The 14006-nt window shown below is 46.2% G+C and overlaps 1 protein-coding gene across 6 annotated transcripts in view; it reads left to right on the top strand.

Moving 5' to 3' along the window:
• The window catches only part of RGS8 (regulator of G protein signaling 8), a 47095-nt gene that overhangs the window by 12153 nt on the left and 20936 nt on the right, over positions 1–14006 (top strand). For 3 of the 6 annotated variants that reach the window (XM_081193326.1, XM_081193329.1, XM_081193328.1), the window contains exon 2: positions 4484–4542. The exons of 1 other annotated variant lie outside the window; for it this stretch is intronic. In XM_081193326.1, the coding sequence (XP_081049452.1) occupies positions 4484–4542 (59 nt within the window). Of the gene's footprint in view, positions 1–3906; positions 4253–4483; positions 4543–14006 lie in introns of those variants that run through there. 2 more of the 6 variants (XM_081193330.1, XM_081193331.1) reach the window with 2 other exon arrangements.

Here is a 14006-nt window from a genome sequence, read left to right as displayed (position 1 = left end):
CTTCAGGTTCCCAAACAAAACTGGCAATGAAAGGAAGGGCAGCAATGCAAAGAAACTGGGCAGAGACCTAAGAGGTTTAGATGCAGAGCAGACCCTCCTTGTCCCGTGTGATGCTGCTGAGCAGTTTGTAAGAGCATGCAAATGAGAACCCAAACTAGATTGCTGCTTCTCTCTTTCCCTGGCCAGGAGATGGAAGGAGCAATGGATGAAAAGGTGGGGAAAGATTTTGGGTTTTTTGGGGTGGGGGGGAAACTTGCAATTGGGAATTTGGGATTCTGCATGACAAATAGAGAAGCCGTGATGGCTTAAGGGTTTGTGTGAGGGTCTCCACATTTTCATTGCAATGGGAGACTATGTTGCGGGCAGGTTAGAGGACGTGGTGTTGAAGCAAGTGTTATTCCACAGTTTCCAGCACATATTTCTGCTGCTTTTCTTATCACAGAAAAACAAGACAGTCCTCCTGAAGGTTTTTTGGGGGAAGCAGAGATAGATGACTCTGGGCCCTTCTTCCACACAATCTGTTGGCTGAGAATTCCTCATGGAAAATAGTAAGAGTTTGGAGGCACCTTTGGCCACACTCTGAAAAAACTATGCTGCTGGATTTACACCAGTTGTATTTACTTGTTGTAATTTTGTTTGTTTTCATCCTTGGATGCTGCCAATAAAAAAAAGGTTATAGGGCAGCCAGTTTATAAAGTGTATATACATATAAACAAAGGCAAATAAACAAGAAGAATTGGCGCAGAGAGCCAATGTGAAGTAGTGGAGAACCAGGAGATGATGAGGGAAAGGGGACCCCTGTGCCTAGCTCAAACACCATCACGGCAAGGACGTCATGACAATAAAAACTGGAGGAATGATGGCAAGAAGCAAGGATGTGCTGGTGTTTTTCTGCACTAGAGAAATAAAAGGTGACTAGCAGATAGAATTCCACAAAAACTGGCCAGAATAATCCCTCATTAGGAGACTCTCTGACACAGCAGCATCTGGCTTCCCCACACTGGCTATTTAATTTGACAACATTGGCTGCTTAATGCTCATTCATTACATATCCTGAAACATTAATCCGATGAAAATAGGGACATCCTAAGAAAAAGTGGGAAATTCTGGGATCAAATCAGAAACCTGGACGGCACCTCTAAACCAGGGATGTCCCTGAAAAATAGGGACACTTGGAGGGTCTGAGCCAATGTCATCTCCTTGAAAACAAATCAGAATGAATGCTCAGTAAAGAGGTCATCTGGAAGCACCCTAATGAGTCTGGCGCATGGACCGAACCGGCCTGCCACATCTCCGCTCCCTGCTTTGAAAGAGGATATGCAAAGAGCTATCAGGCTTTCCCAGGCTTCAGCTTCACTTAGTGTATATATGGCCAGGAATGCTGTAAGCTGCCAAACTGAGAAATATTGAATCCTTTCCCTCCAATAATGTTGGGTTACTGCTGCAAAAACAGCTGCTTAAGGCTGTGACAAACAGAGCAACTTGACAATAGCTATTTTACTAGAGGCAAAGAAGGTTATGATGATGTCTTTTGGCAGACCCGCTTCTGCTGGATTGACTACATGACACAAGTGATTCAAATGCCCTTCATCAGTTATAAATGGGAAAAGCAAAGCTAAGGCTCTTACATCAGCTAGGATGGAGAAAGCAGACTGAAAACAAAAATTGGTGCTACAAGGGATGTGAAAGAAGCAATTGCTGTAAGCTGCAGCAGAAGCCCTTTTAACTTGGGGTGAAGACAAAATTGTACCAGCAGGGCACCAAAGGCTTTTGGATACTACCTTTTCACCAACCTTACAGCTCATAGGTTTTTTTCCAGTTCTTGGGCTAACAAACTGGTTCTGCAGTCTTGAATGGGTTATCTAAACAACTTGATTGTAAAGGAATAGGGAAACACAATAAACCAGAAATCCTGCTATGATTTACCACACTCTTTAGGAGCTAGTTTCATGGACATCAAAGAAGGGTTTTTTAGTGCATTCAGTCACAATAATTAATCTGTGGATGCAAATCATAGCAGCAGAGACCGAGGCTCTTTCAAATGACCTGTTTATTTAGTATTCATCCAGATTTGTTTGCACCAAATTTGCATGAAGTTAAACAGTATTGCTGTTTATTAAGCGTTCATTCTGATTTGCATATGCAGTTTATATTAACCTACACCATTGCATTTTGCCTTCACTTTTCTTATCACAAAAATATGTGGTGGTTTTTTTTCTGTTTTGGAAGTGGATTTGCACCCCATTAACATTTCAGGTGGGGAAATCAGGGCACCCCCCATCCTACTGACCCTGTCGCTCGCCTGCCTGCCCCCTCCCTGCCACTGTCCCCTCCCTTGCCCCCTTCTATCTTTCTCCGTGGCCTCCTCCTCTGTAGCCTCAGGAGAGGTGACACCAGCCTGCATAGCCTCCACTGCCTTTGCACTTCTGGAAGCTTCTGGAAGGACTGCCAAGGAAGTAGGAAGGAGTGTGCACGGGGTCTTCCATCTTTTGATCCTGTGCTCTTGTGCGAGCCATTTGGCCCATGCCACAGCCGTGGTGTAGCTGGGGGGTTCGGGAGGGGCAGATCCCCCTGGGAAGCACTGGGCTTGCAGGGCCGCTGAGCCACCATGTTCCTCCCGGGCGCCCCCTCAAGTGACTCACAACTTGGGAACACGGGTCATTTCCCAAACACGGGCTTCCAGCTGTTTTTGCACTATAATTCCCATAATTCCTGAGGACTGGTCCTACTAGTTGGAGATGATGGGAAGTGGGGAACTTTAGAAGCAACTTGGAAGGGGAATTTTTAAAGGTCTAAGAGGCTATATTTCCACACTTTACTTTGCTGCATTGTTCATGATTTTAAGTTTCTGCTGTGGTTCTCTCACCAAAGAGTTCTTGCCTCAAACCTGGATCTTTCCATCCAGGGAATTCTCCGTCTATTATTATACCTAGTATTTTCTTCTTTAACCAAAATACAAACCAATAAAAAAAGTATGTCCAAAAAATACTGTTCATTGGACAGTTTAAAATCTATTTGTCATGTAAACAGGTGGCAGAGAAAGTCAGAGGAATAAATGGGTTACAGACAGATGTAAGGAAGCTGTGGGCCAGCTAGGGAAAGCCTAAAAGTAAACTATTACCTAGTGAGAGTATGTATAGGAAGGTCTTGTTAGGCTGAAGCAATGGTCTGCCTGGGGGTGGAACCATTCTGAAGCCAATAGTACCCGTATGGTCCTTCACTATGCAACTTTGAATGGTTTCACAAGAGCCAGAAGATCTCGGTCAAGTTGTGGCTGACCCTGATGTTTGTCAAGGTGTCAATACAGGAATCCCGGATTTTTGCCTTTGCCTGATCAAGTATCCTCCTGCTTGCTACACTCCGAATCCTGGCAACAGTTCTGGCTTTAGAAATTAACCCCAGGGACCCTGGCCAAGAGGACATCTGCTGCAGGGCTGGTCCTGAGTGTGACTGTCCTTGGACCCAAGTTCACCACTCATTTATCACCCAATAAATATGTGACCACCAAGCTGAGATGGTGAGAAGCCCCAGGTGACTTCTGTTGGGCATGGGCTACAACTAGGGAAATCCCTTCATTGCACAGGGCGGCATGTGGTGGCCTTCAAAGCTTCTTCCACCTCTAGAGGAAAAGAGCGTGAGAGGAAGTGAGACAGAGGTGTGCCTGAGCTGGCAGGAGATCTGGACTGATGATGGGAGTCAGGTGAGAGGAAGCATAAGAAAGTGTGAGATCACACCCAGGCTGATGAACTGAGGAGGAATTCACACATTTCTATTTAGTTGACTCTGAATCACATTTTTCATTTTTTAAAAATGGCTGTGTATTTATCACACGAGTGCTCCCAATAAGAAACCCGCCTTGCTGTTTAATAGATGCAATTTGACTTCACTGGCACTGGCGCTCTTTAACGAAACTCGCTGATGTTCTTTTCCTCAACCCCACTCCACCAGCTGCCTTGCACAGAAACCTCCATGGATTTACCATCCTATCCTAAACCCACCAAGGACTTATTTAAATACTTATTTAAATACAGGCTAGTGCTTTGTTCTAACTGCTGAAGCGAGGACCAAATGGATGTTTACGGGGGGGACGGGACTCCCATCTGAATCCTCCCAGCAAACGTTTTATCAGACATTTACTGCATACCCTGAGTGGTGGATTACTTTAATTTAGTAGAAGCAAAGGGATTTGAATGCCATCAGGTTAACAAGGAGGAGCAGGATGAAGGAGGATGCTTCAAAATGCTCTGATCAGGTGGGCACTTCTCAAATCCTACCAATGGAAATGTTGTGAGCCAGCTCTGCAGTGCTAGCCAAACCTCAAGCCTGCTCAGTTAGGCTGCTTTAGTCTTTACTGGATGTGATATGCAGAGAGGTTTCAGCAGAACCGTTGCTTAGGGAAATAGGGGGAGGGGGAGGCAGGGAGGTGTGTCGCTGTCTGTGGGTTTTGCTCCCAGCTTAAGAGATTGCTCTCTTCTCTCCATAGAGCCTCTCTGACCACACAATTGGCAAAGACCTCCAGAGCACGAGGACAGGGCAAAGGCAGTGAGTATCTTTGCTTGGTCTCTAGGGTTGTCTGTCTGGGGTGCACGATCCATGTTGAGTGTGTCTGCTCTCTCCTGAATGTTTGTATTTGATGGGCATCCTTACTGTCCTTGCCCCCCCTTACCTTTTTTAGACAGACATTTCTGTTCTTCCGTTTTGTCCTTTGCTGTTGTTTCCCCCATATAATATATCCAAATATATTAAATGATGCCTTTGGTGATGGTGCAATAACCTCTTGTCCAAGTTGGGTGTCACATAATGGGGAGACTTCCCCCACCCCTTCCCCCATCCGAGACCTCAAAATCTGCACCTGGGTGCACTTGAAAGAGTTGCCTTTGCACCTGCTCCCTTTATTGCAAAGGGAAAAGGAGATTCCTTCATAGGGGAAAGCAAATGCCTAATAGATGGGACCACCCAGGTGGTTTTCCCTACAAAATAAACAACCTCTTTTTATAAAACAACAACAGCCACCCTTTTTGCCATCCCTGCTGTTGTTAAGAATAGCGGTGGAATGGGAGAGATGGGAGACTTTGCCGCAAATGCTTTTGCCTGTTACTGTGAAATCATGAATAAACTAAAACCCTTTTGGAATCCAGGAGGAGCGGAAGAGAATTTAAAACGAACCCTGGAGCTGTTTCACCTGTGCCCTGATGGACAGGAGGTGCCTTGGTGGACAGGATGGAGACAGATTGTGGAGGGGAGTGGGCCAGATCAGATGCACCCAAAATGAGGTCAAATAACACCAGGACAAAACTTTGATGTGCTTGCAGGTTTATGGTTGTCTGAAAGCTGCTATATTCTCCGCCCACCACCCTGTCCCAAGATTTTGCAGCACAGGGAAGGTCAAATTATTGTTCGGCCACAGAGGCCTGTGCAAGCGCAAAGACAGGGAGGAACAGAGGACCCAGTTTCTCACATGGGCAGCTCTAGCCAGGGGAATCCAGGGAACGCATCCTCACGTGCTGCAGCCTCATGTGGCAATGGGGTGGGTGGGCTGAGAGTGCTCTAATGAGGAAATTCAAAAGGGCTTAGGGAATTACAGGGGTTGATTTCAGCAAAAATACAGCACAAGGCAGACGGTTGGGATAAGGATTAAAATGAATGCACTTGCTGGCATTTAATGCAATCCCTCCTCCATTAGTTAGAAGAGAAGAGGCTGTGTGTGTGTGTGTGTGTGTGTGTGTGTGTGTGTGTGTGTGTGTACATAATCAGATTTTTAAGTGCATGCTGGGATTGGTCCCTGCTTGCGCTTGCCTACTTTGGATTTCTGAAGACCTTCAGGCCCATCTCCTTGCCTCTGCACTGTCAGTCTTTCCTATCTGCTTTATGTTTATCCTTCCTGCTGAAGCACAAAAGGAGAGCTGTTTTGCAGATGAGTCCACTTGTGCAGTGCCAAGTAAAGGTAAAGGTAAAGGTACCCCTGCCCGAACGGGCCAGTCTTGACAGACTCTGGGGTTTGTGCGCCCATCTCACATCTATTGGCCGAGGGCCAGTGCTGTCCGGAGACACTTCCGGGTCACGTGGCCAGCGTGACAAAGCTGCATCTGGCGAGCCAGCGCAGCACACGGAAATGCCGTTTACCTTCCCGCTTTAAAGCGGTACCTATTTATCTACTTGCACCCGGGGGTGCTTTCGAACTGCTAGGTTGGCAGGCGCTGGGACCGAGCAGCGGGAGCGCACCCCGCCGCGGGGATTCGAACCGCCGACCTTTCGATTGGCAAGCCCTAGGCGCTGAGGCTTTTACCCACAGTGCCACCCGCGTGCAGTGCCAAGTAAGATCTACCTAATAATGGCATCCATTTTTCCAGTCTCTATTAGTTTCCATGGGGTGTTGGTGAGGGGTAGTACCTCTGGTGGGGTGCATGACATGCTCCTTCTGGGCTAGTTTGTCCACCTTTGGTCCCCACTCTGCACTCACTTCTCACCTGTGGCTCCTAGAAGCTGTCAGCAGGTCACAGCAGCCACAGGTGAGGGTAGCCAATGGGTCTCAAACCCTCAGTGAATTAAGGACTTCTCCATCCGAAGACAGGATCTGGCGGATTGAGTGAACAAGACCAGTAGTGGGTCCAATGGCCAAGAAGGAGGTTTCTGCAGGTGCTGTAGAAGGAAGTGGGGGCCAGGTGGGGCTTGTCAACCTGGGAAGGCAGCCCCTCTAGAAGGACAATTCTGATCCGAAACCTCCACTGCCTTGCCATGCAAAACAATGTGGGAGGTTTGGAGGAAGGCAACTTGAGAATGGGCCTTTTCAGTGTTGGCCCCATGCTTATGGAATGCTCTCCCCAGGGAGGCACACCCAGCACCACCTTTATCCAGTTTTGGGCACAAGGCCTTGGCTTCTGGGCCTTTATTTGAAAGGTGGCATTGTGGCATCTTTTAATGCAGTGAGACATGCAATCCTGCCTTTTATCTGTCTAGCTGTGTTTTTAGGTTTTCACTGTTACTATTAACTGGTTGTAATGTCTCTTTGGGTTATTTTGTAAGAAAAGCAACTAACAAATACCATTCATTCATACACAGTTGTCCCACTCCATTTGCTCCATGTTCCTCTGCCAGCATCAACCCTTAGCATTTAAGTCACACATTTCAAGGTTACACAGTGCTTTGTATACATCATTCCAAAGGTCCTAAGGACACCAGCCCTGTAAGGTGGGCGAGTATTACATCCATGTTATGAAATGCCAAGGCTGAGAGAAGAGCAACTTGCCTAAGGCCACTGAAAGTGTTTGAGGCAGAAATGACACCTCAGCCGGTGTCTTCCTGTTTCTTACTCTTGGCCCTTAACATCACCTCTCCTTTCCATTAACCCCCAAATTGCAGATAGGAGGCTGAGGCAGAAAGATAGACAAAGGCTTATTTAGGATCACAGATGCAGTTGCCTTCAATTTGGGCTCCTCTTTAACTCCAACCTGTAGCATGAACCTAACACTTAACTGGGGTTTTTTGGTCCATGGGACTTCAAGTCTCTTCAACGCTGATCATGCTGGCTGGGGCTGATAGGAATTGGAGCCCAGTAACATGTGGAGCAGATTTCCAATCCCTGACAGGTGCCCAATGTTCTCCTCTTGAGCACTTTGGTAACCACATGCAAACAGGGGCGGGCCTTGCTAATCTTTGGTAATACAGTGGTACCTCGGGTTACATATGCTTCAGGTTACAGACTCCGCTAACCCAGAAATAGTGCTTCAGGTTAAGAACTTTGCTTCAGGATGAGAACAGAAATTGTGCTCCGGCGGCGCAGCGGCAGCAGGAGACCCCATTAGCTAAAGTGGTGCTTCAGGTTAAGAACAGTTTCAGGTTAAGAACGGACCTCCAGAACGAATTACGTTCTTAACCCGAGGTACCACTGTATAGTGCCTGGAGCAAGGTCAACATTTGGCGTCTCCAAATGGATCTTCTCAGTTTTGTACCCTCTCAGCTCAATGCCCCGTGTGGGGCAACCACCTGCACAGCTTTAAATCCAAGGAGGTGACAAGCTGCGCTTGATAAAATTCTCACTTCCACACAAATATAAAACATTAAGGTGCTCTGGGCTGGTGTCTGGCCGAGACTCTCCTCCTTGCAACTCTCTCATTTTCTTATGTAGAAAAGTGTGGTGCTGCACTAAGAAGTTTGGGTGAGGCAAGATTTGAATTGGAAACTTCCAGCCTCGTTCTCTTAAGACAAAACAAGATGCTACAGGGGAACTGAAGTGTAGTTGGTTCCCGTGAAGGAAGACACAGTGATAACAGCAAGAACCTTTATTGAACTAACCAGTGCTTTTTTTCTTTAAAAAAATGTTTAGGGGTACTCTCATTTTGACTCAAGAAAATCACGATTTTATAGTTCAAATAGGGGAAAATAAATACAGTGGTACCTCGCAAGCTGAATGCCTCGCAAGACGAAAAACGCGCAAGATGAAAGAGTTTTCCGTTTTTTTAGTCGTTCCGCAAGACGAATTTCCCTATGGGCTTGCTTCGCAAGACGAAACGTCTTGCGAGTTCTTGCGAGTTTGTTTCCTTTTTCTTAAAGCCGCTAATAGCCGCTAAGCCATTAATAGCCGCTAAGCCGCTAAGCTGTTAATAGCTGCTAAGCCGCTAATAGCCGCAAAGCCGCTAATAGCCATGCTTTGCAAGACGAAAAAACCGCAAGACGAAGAGACTCGCGGAACGGATTAATTTTGTCTTGCGAGGCACCACTGTACAGTAAATGGACAAAAGTACAAAGAGTCACAAAATGTTTAGGGGTGTGCGTACCTCTGCGTCCCCCAGAAAAAAAAGCACTGGAACTAACAGAACTGGACAACAGGGGTAAAGCAACTGGGCCACCCCCACTCTCAACGTGATTGGCTGTCTAAACTTCCAAGCTGCGAATCATAACTCAGAGTTTAAGGGCCAATGGCAGTGACCCAAATACTGAAATATTCAGTGATTGGATATCATGTATTGAATCAGAACACAAGGGCTCAAAATCCTTAGTCCAGATTCAAGATCAGGCAAACAAAGACCACTGAATACATCAAAGGAGGCATGTTGTAAAAGTCATATGTGAACTGAGGGGGAGTATTTTCAGGGGCGAACTGGCAGGTGGTCTCTATTTAGCATTGGCCTGCTACTCTTTCCCCTTGACCTTGTGTGTGTTCTGCATAAAGGCCCCAGGAGGTGGGGGACTTGCTGGCAGATTCCTCAGTGCATGCATGTGAACAACTGAGGCTGTTAAAGGACCTGAATCCATTCATGTGGCATCAAGTCCTCCTGCTATTTCATTCTCAGGCCAGTTCAAATGCCAGCCAGCTTCTCCATGTTCCTGCCCAGCAACCTCACCTTGATGCCAAGGAGTAGCAAGGGCAAAGAATCATAGAATTGTGGAGGTGGGAGGGACCTTGAGGGCCATCTAGTCCAACCTGCTGGAGGGGCTCAAACCTGCAACCTTGGTGTTATCAGTACCATGCTCTAACCAACTCCTTATCCAGTTCAGTCCTGAGCTGAGACTGCCTTGCTTGCTGAACAACATTGCACTGCAACCCCTCAGCGTCTCCTCCATGGGCCACCCAGGGGCGTGGGCGTAGCCGGGGGGGGGCAGGAAGGTGCAGCTGCCCCCTAAATCAATAAAAATACATAGCGAACTGAGGTTCTGCCCTCCCCTAGCAAAAGGCCTGCCCCTCCTAACAAAAATCCTGACTACACCCATGCTCAGGGGAAGGGAGAACAGCTTGCTAGGGTTCTTACCAATTCTGTGTTCTGAAAAGCTGCAAGGAAGGTCAGCTGTCGCTTCCAGGAGGTGAGAGAGTTTGCTGTGTTGAGGACAGTTGCCCTCCTTTTGCAAAAAATACTACAATTTGCAGTATCAGAACCCAGCATGGTTACTCTTTCTTCCCTGAAGTACTGGCTCCTGGAAACTGTGTTGGCCACTCTCACAAGTCAGTCAGGGAAGGAATTAACAAACGGAGATGGCCTGCGGTGCAACACTTCTGATGCCACAAAGAAATAACCTCTCTCGAATGTTTCTCCCCCCAGCCAGAGAGAGATCTGATCTATCTTCTCATTGATGTGGCACCTCACTACTTTTCAAAGAATATGACCTGCACCACCCCATTCTGCCACCTTAGGGCTCTACCATTTTATGCTGCTGGTAAAATGGGATAGCCTTATTTCCAGATAATTCTGAACGGAAGCATGTCAAGCTCATTTCCCCCTGCCTTGTCCTCCCTCCCCCCTTTGGCTCCCCACGTTTTCCCTGCCTTTCCCCCATCTTGGCCATTGCCAGCCATGCACCTTCCACCATAAGGTCCCACACAAGCTCTGTTTTGTCGCAGTCTCCCTGTCTGTTGTGCATCGTCACTGCCTTTCTCTCAGACACCCGAGGAGTTTAAGCAGCACTGCAGAGATACATGTCATGTGCCTCAACTGAGAGAGATCTGTGAGATTTTCACAGCGCTTGCTAGAATGGGCCTTGTGAGGAAGGGCGGTGGTTGAGGAGCTCTGGGCAGAAGATACCCAAAGCATCTCCAGTTGTGAAACAAGCCCAGGTTTGGAGAAGAACTACCAGGTCTTCATAACATAAGCCGGCCATTTGTACTCATTGCGCTTGCAGCACTGTGCCTTGCTGCCAGTTGGACTTTTGGCCACAGGTGTCTTATTTGTATTAGGGAACCTTGCAGCGTTTCATAGAATCATAGAGTTGGAAGAGACCACAAGGGCCATTGAGTCCAACCCCCTGCCAAGCAGGAAACACCATCAGAGCACTCCTGACATATGGTTGTCAAGCCTCTGCTTAAAGAGCTCCAAAGAAGGAGACTCCACCACACTCTTTGGCAGCAAATTCCACTGTCAAACAGCTCTTACTGTCAGGAAGTTCTCCTAATGTTTAGGTGGAATCTTCTTTCTTGTAGTTTGGATCCATTGCTCCGTGTCCGCTTCTCTGGAGCAGCAGAAAACAACCTTTCTCCCTCCTCTATGTGACATCCTTTTATATATTTGAACATGGCTATCATATCACCCCTTAACCTCCTCTTCTCCAGGCTAAACATGCCCAGCTCCCTTAGACATTCCTCATAAGGCATCGTTTCCAGGCCTTTGACCATTTTGGTTGCCCTCCTCTGGACACGTTCCAGTTTGTCAGTGTCCTTCTTGAACTGTGGTGCCCAGAACTGGACACAGTACTCCAGGTGAGGTCTGACCAGAGCAGAATACAGTGGCACTATTACTTCCCTTGATCTAGATGCTATACTCCTATTGATGCAGCCCAGAATTGCATTGGCTTTTTTAGCTGCCGCGTCACACTGTTGCCTCATGTCAAGTTTGTGGTCAACCAAGACTCCTAGATCCTTTTCACATGTACTGCTCTCAAGCCAGGTGTCCCCCATCTTGTATTTGTGCCTCTCATTTTTTTTGCCCAAGTGCAATACTTTACATTTCTCCCTGTTAAAGTTCATCTTGTTTGTTTTGGCCCAGTTTTCTAATCTGTCAAGGTCGTTTTGAAGTGTGATCCTGTCCTCTGGGGTGTTAGCCACCCCTCCCAGTTTGGTGTCATCTGCAAATTTGATCAGGATGCCCTTGAGTCCATCATCCAAGTCGTTGATAAAGATGTTGAATAAGACCGGGCCCAAGACAGAACCCTGTGGCACCCCACTAGTCACTCTTCTCCAGGATGAAGAGGAACCATTGATGAGCACCCTTTGGGTTCGGTCACTTCTTATAAAGGAAGGGTAATGGCTAAAGTTCCAGACCATGACTGGGAAGGGAGACACAGGTTCAAATCCTGTCTTGGCCACGAAGTCTGCTGTGTAGTTACTATCTCTCAGCCTAGCCTACCTCACAGGGCTGTTGTGAGGAGACCATGGAGGGGGAACTGTGTGTGCTACTTTCTTGCTAAAGGGAACAGGATGCATTAAGCCGGCAACAATTATTCAGCTTACCTGCCTACTTGGCTAGCAATGGCTCTCATTACTTTCATGATTGCCACTAAATGTTAACACTCTATAAATGTCTGTGTTATTTTGCAGGACGCTATGAATTCACATGAAAGGGTCAGACCGAGTATACTGATATGCAGAAAAGGACTGCACACTTTAATCAGTGGTTAATCAGCAGATTAATCCACTGAAGGTTTGGCTGACTGGAAATACAGTTTTCATTGGGAAAGGCAGGTTTTAGTTTGTGGCGACTGGAATTAAGGATTTTTTATTTTTATTTTGTGAGGCTGTTATTTCAGTAGTAGGGAACTGAAATAAAAATGGAACGCCTGCTGCCAAGGATCGGTAGTGTTTGTTTGAGTATTAGTTATTTTATCCCCTACATGTTGTATCCTCTACACATTGCTAATATGCAAATATTAATATTGTTAATTAAAAGGCAGATAACAAACATTCTTTTTATGAATCTTTAAAATTATATACTCAAAAGAAATGAGCACACAGCAATATCAAACTTAAGTAGTATAGGATCAATATAGCCATCTGCGTATGACAGCAAAATATTGAATAACCTAGACGATTTGTTGGGAAGTACAGAGAGGTCTGTTGGGTTAGACAGCAAATTGAAAACTGCCATTTTGATTTGTTACTCGTTTGTGCACTGTTAGTTCGGTAAACTAAATATTATTCAATTAGTTAAGAACTCTAAAAATATGCTTTTGTGGCTGATGAGAAACAAATTCTTTTTAATTACTATTTCAAAATTCTTTAGTGGGAAAGTGGGCTCAGACTGCATTGCTCATTCACTTGGGTCACATATTGTAAAACACAGGTGTTTCTTTTCCTCCATCATGTGCTAGGGTGTGCTAAAGAGTCACCTGTTTTTCAACTGGAGCTAAATGCTCTGGGGCAGGTTGCACGGTGCCAAGCAGATAATCATTTTAATCAGCTAACATTTAGATTTGCTCTAAAATTACATTTAAAATGTTCAATAAATAGAAATCATGCAAGAGTGTTTATAACAGAAGGGAGAAGTGGGCACAGTGAAATTATCTTGGAGACAGTGCCAAAGCTTTCTGCAGAGGCCTCCCATATGGCATCGAGAAAGGTTATTTTATATTTAACTGTGCAGTCATGAATAGCTCTTGCAGGCTGTTTCACAGTGAAGTTAACAGAAGCAAATTCCTCTGAGGCTCAGGGGAGAGTTAAGAGTGCAAGGTGAATTTTCATTAAGATTTTGGAGTTTGAGAATCAGTATGGCTTTAGTGCAGTGGCTTTCAAACTGTTTTCTTAGTGAGCCCTTAGAAAGGAATGAGGACTTACTGGCCAAGATGATTCTCCTTCTTGACTGTGTTTATTTACGTGAAGCTTTCCCACAGTGACCCTGTGCCCAAAGCAGCTGACAACCAACGCCAACTTGTTGTAGATACAAATGGATCTTCTCAGTTTTGTACCCCCTTGGCTCAGCACCCTGGGCAGGGGAACTGCCTGCACACCCCAAATCTAGCAGTGCTATAGGTAAATGCAGTGGCTTGGCGTGGGGGGTGCAGGGGGGCCCGGCTGCACCGGGCGCAACATCTGGGGGTTAGGGTTAGGGGGCGCAAATCCACGGGTTAGGGGGCGCAAATCCACTGGTTAGGGGGCGAAAATTACTTGCCTTGCCCCGGGTGCTGACAACCCACGCTACGCCACTGGGTAAATGGGCAAGTGCGTGTTTTATAAACATGCACACATCCAGTTTGGCTTTCAGTAGGAAACTGGAGCTTGCCTCTACATTCACAGCCTAATGGTTGAACATCCAGTAAACTTTTGCAATAATAAACTTCAAAAGGCCTGTACTTAAAAAATAAAATAAAAAAGCAAAATTGTTTATTCATCTTCTTTACAAAAGGGAGATCACTCCTATAGTCTTGGAAAGTTAAAAAAAGTCAGTTTTAATAAGTTCTAATTAGCTCTTAATTCGTTGAAAATAGGCACGCATGCAAATTAGCTCTCTATTTTCTGGTATTCTGTGTCAAACCGTGCCCCCTTCAAGGTCGTCTCTGGAATCGCAAAGATTAGAGAGGCGTGCATT

Source organism: Podarcis bocagei (assembly GCF_964188305.1).
Source record: "Podarcis bocagei genome assembly, chromosome: 5".
In the NCBI taxonomy this organism is placed as follows: Eukaryota; Metazoa; Chordata; class Lepidosauria; order Squamata; family Lacertidae; genus Podarcis; species Podarcis bocagei.
The sequence above is the reverse complement of the archived record's forward strand: the minus strand, read 5'-3'. Positions and strand labels throughout refer to the sequence as shown.